We start from the raw sequence: 4,213 nt of genomic DNA, 5'->3' as shown, positions 1-4,213 counted from the left end.
TATAAAACATTTTTATCATATTATTTATACAAATCAATAAATTAATATAACTAATTGCAATTAAATACTTGGGTAACGATTTATTAAAAGACCCAACTTATGATGGTTGCTTTAAAGTTTCTTTTGAAGTTTGTTGAATTACGAGTACATGTCAGGTAAAAGGAAAGGAACGAACAGTACCGATATTCTTTTTTTCTACCTCAAATTTTGTTGTTTTTCTAGACTACTACAAAATAGATACTACAACCAAAATAATGACTGATTAGTGAAACAATATTTTTAAACGTTGATAGATAATTAACTCGTTTGTGACGTGAACTAAAATCGAGGGCGTTCTTTCTTTATTGAGATTAGCACTTAAATACCTTCTTTTCTTGTCTAATTAAAGGGGTCATCTTTATTTATATAGGTCAGTATAAGCATCCGGTGCTTGTCGTGACTAAATGTTATCATTTTTAAGATAATATACGACAGACTATGCTATATAAATAAAGTGCATTGCGCACAAAAATTCAGTTTTATTTGGTAGACGACAGTTTGTTTGGCTAACAATGATCCGTGTAGTAGTACTTAGCTTATTTTGTGTGGCGTATGCTATGGTAAGTACCCGTATTATATATTTAAGACTTAATATCGGTCTGGGGCCAGTTTCTCAAAGCTCTGTTAAATTCAACCGTCCGTTAAATCCACTAACACACTGTTTAATTTAACCATTGAGTTAAATACCGTAAAATTAACGCTCACTTTATCGTCCACTTTAATGGCTGAATCCGTCTGTTAATTTAATCGAGGATTGGACCTCTGATAAATATTAACAGAGGGTTCATAGAAACATTTTATATGTTTGACTGTTTTTTTGCCATGACAGTCGTATAAATGAAACATATGCAAAATATCAAAATAAATAAAATATTAACTCCTTAATGATGTACTTGTCTGGCATCTGTTTTACAGACATATGAACAGAATATGATAGAATTTGAGTTTAACACTTCAAAATGTTCTTTCACCACTTCCTCGAGAAGAATGTTTTTGTTAAAATTAAAATTTGATGCTGTTTACCCATTTAACACGATTCTTTGAGACAAGATATCTGACCCTGATGTTTCAAATGTCATTTTGAAAGCTAGCAGCTTAAGAAAATGTTTTAAGCAACAATGTTTTACAAACTATTAAGTAACAGTCGAATAGCTATTTTAACGGACTGTTAATTTAATGGACGTTTAAATTCAACAGAGCCTTGAACAACTGGACCCACTGATGTTTATCGGCTTTTTGAGTTTCCATACGTAGGAAATTGACCAAGAAAGGCATATCAAGTGTTGATAATTCTATTGGATATAAAGACAGAAGACAAAAAACTTATGGTACCATAAAAAAGGCATTTCCTGTAACAAGTAGTATTTTTTCTGTGTGAAACAAGGAAAAAACAACATATTCCATCAAATCAAATTTAATAACATGGGTTGACCATTTTGAAAACAGAAATACTGTTTCAGACATATTGGGCTTTTTTGCAGAAATGCTTTTTGCTGTTTTTACGGATTTTAATTAAATTGCACAAAAAACTTTATTTTTTAGGTGTATGACAATATGTCAATTTTGACTAATGTTACATTTTACAACTATTCACATGGAAATGTGCCATAACTGTGAAATTTGTGATAACGCGATATAAGTGACGTGGAGTATAATAAGGATGTTATGTTTAACTGGTAATGAATGGTGTATAAGTTGCTGCATACGTGTTTGTTAATGTTTTTTTTACAGTCAATGACGACAACGCATAAACCTCATCAGACCCACCACCCCCATGGCTCGAGACCAACATCGGAACCCGCTGAACACGAAAATTTCAGATTTTCATATGAACCACACACGGTAAGAAAGAAATCTAACTAATTCATTTGTTAAGAATATTTTTAATTGATCAATATAAACACGTGTCAAAGTTAAGCACTTTTATGCTCTCTTTTAACATGCTTTTGACATAAAGGAAATGGACATATTTTTTACCGAGACGTGTGTACCATTTGATATAGGTCTGGACTAACTTGCTTGCACAATTTCAGGTCTTACAGATCATTCCCAAAACTAATCAATATGAGCCGTGCATCGACAAAACCAACATAATGGGTTTGCAACCAGCATGGAGGGAGACTAGCCTGCGTATCCGCGTAGTCTGATAAGGATACATGCTGTTCGCTTACAAACCATATAACAAGTAGAGAAACTGATAGCGAACAGCATTGATCCTGATCAGACTGCGCGGATGCGCAGTCTGGTCTGGATCCATGCTGGTCGCAAACCCATTATGTTGGTTTTGTCGTGACGCGGCTCATATTGTTGTGAAAAATGATCAATAACTGACATGCGTTACAACGCTTTTCACTAAATACGCACTAAGATCGGGTTTTCAATTTAATTCTGAGTATATTTCTTAACTTTACTGTGCAGATGTTTTCATGTTAAGTGCATTACGTGTTCGATGGGAGAATATTAAAGTTGGTGCTTTTAAGCTTTTGACCTCAGTGGAGTTGTTTAATAATTGTAACTATTAGCAATGAATACTTAGTTTTAAGACATAGCACACAAGGCTTTTGTTCTTAAACGAAACGATGATGCTTGAAAGGAAAAAACGTAATACTTTTAGCTTTATCTTGACTTTCAAAGAAGCAAAAAACGCACTCTGATATAAGTAAAGATAATGTACAATTCCATTTTCAAAAGTTTATTGCTGTGGCATCATGTTTTCCCTTGTACATTATGATATTTCAACGTTTGCAGCATATGATGGTTGTTGTAAATGGACATTTATGTTACATGTTCACATTATCAGATGCCGAAAGAGCTTCAATACATACTGACGCCGGTATCAGGGCCGTTGAGGTACATCTTTTTACAAGTATCAAGTATGCCTTACACACCCTAACATTTGTCAATGTTTAATATCAAGAAATACTTGAATGAAAAAAAAAAAGATATTAGTTTTCCAGTTCATGTTAAATTTTGCACAAGTCAGTGTTAGCGGGTGCGAACGGTTGCTTGCAACCACTACTTTCCATGAATAGGCTGAATAAAACCGAGTCTGCAACATTTTACATTTTGCCGTACTGGGCTTTTTTATATTAAAAATTATGTGTTTCTCTTTTGTACGGTGGACATATAATAATTCTGATGCTAGTATTGGTATGACTACATATTTGCATAGTTTATATAAATATACATACACTTTCCTTTTCAGTTAAAACTTTTAAGCACACTCAGCACTGCCTCTGTGACCGAGGTAACAAAAGATCAAGTTAATGTCAGGATTGCACATGCCTGTGGAGCACATATAACACATTATTACAAAGAAACTACTGTGTAATTTAATCAACTGTGATATGAATGTCATAAAATAAATTTTGTGTTACTTATGTCATTTGTCTCATATCTCATTTATTTATTTACAAAAACTGATATTAAATTGAATGATATTTAGATGAATTGTCGTAAAATAAATATTTTTTAAGATAAGTTTATTATTTCCTAAGAAATATTTATCCTGTTTACCCAACAGTGATTTTATCGCTAAAAATAATAACTGTTTGGAGTTCGGATGCAAGGATCCAGATGACACTCAGTGATTTTATTTAGCTATAAAATCACATCTTTGGATAATGATTATTATACAAACACGACAAAAAATATATGCTGCCGTACCTGGTACCAAGCTAATTTATGTCTGATTTGTTTCCTTACTTACTTACTTTCAGCGCGTCGCATTTTAATGATAATGTCAGATGTCTAGAAATTCATCGTCAACTGTGATTATATTGCATATTTACACACACTTTCGGTCCTTCTATGTTCAATTGGAAAAAAACGCGGGTCATGATGGTACAAATATAACAATTTTGTTAGTCTGAATTTTAACGCCGATAATTCTGGTTCTATTTCGGTTGTCGATCTAGCTTACCGGCTTTCTTGATACTGAACCAACAATACTTATTTCTCTGCAAGTGACCACATGATTTCTGATCAGAGGTGAAAGCCATATAACCATTAGACACAATGTCCGAAATCAGTTGTCACTAAATTTTGTTACTCTTAATAAAAAGTTAACCTATTTAGATTATATGGAAGAATTGACAGATATTTTTTTTTCGGAACACTAAATTCTAATTATTTAGCAAAATTCATATAATTATCTCATATTTAATTTAGCAAC

The 4,213-nt window shown here is 32.6% G+C and overlaps 1 protein-coding gene across 1 annotated transcript; it reads left to right on the top strand.

Moving 5' to 3' along the window:
* Positions 1–469: 469 nt before the first annotated feature.
* Positions 470–3,419, top strand: LOC132715597 (uncharacterized). The gene is made up of 4 exons (XM_060698613.1): positions 470–599; positions 1,771–1,881; positions 2,788–2,889; positions 3,245–3,419. The coding sequence occupies exons 1-4, from the start codon at positions 552–554 to the stop codon at positions 3,368–3,370; spliced, it is 387 nt and encodes a 128-aa protein (XP_060554596.1). The 5' UTR covers positions 470–551; the 3' UTR covers positions 3,371–3,419.
* Positions 3,420–4,213: the final 794 nt, after the last annotated feature.

The sequence above is a fragment of the Ruditapes philippinarum genome, unplaced genomic scaffold (genome assembly GCF_026571515.1).
Source record: "Ruditapes philippinarum isolate M1 unplaced genomic scaffold, ASM2657151v2 ctg4849_1_1_1_1, whole genome shotgun sequence".
NCBI lineage: Eukaryota > Metazoa > Mollusca > Bivalvia > Venerida > Veneridae > Ruditapes > Ruditapes philippinarum.
Note: the sequence above shows the minus strand (reverse complement) of the source record. Positions and strands in the feature narration are given on the sequence as shown.

What these genes read in the sequence shown, in the direction of transcription:
- LOC132715597 (XM_060698613.1), top strand. Translation starts at nt 552, where the DNA reads ATGATCCGTGTAGTAGTACTTAGCTTATTTTGTGTGGCGTATGCTATG. An exon ending in TTTGTGTGGCGTATGCTATG is followed by an intron (nt 600 to 1,770) that starts GTAAGTACCCGT and finishes TTTTTTTTACAG; the next exon opens with TCAATGACGACAACGCATAA. An exon ending in CCGGTATCAGGGCCGTTGAG is followed by an intron (nt 2,890 to 3,244) that starts GTACATCTTTTT and finishes TTTCCTTTTCAG; the next exon opens with TTAAAACTTTTAAGCACACT.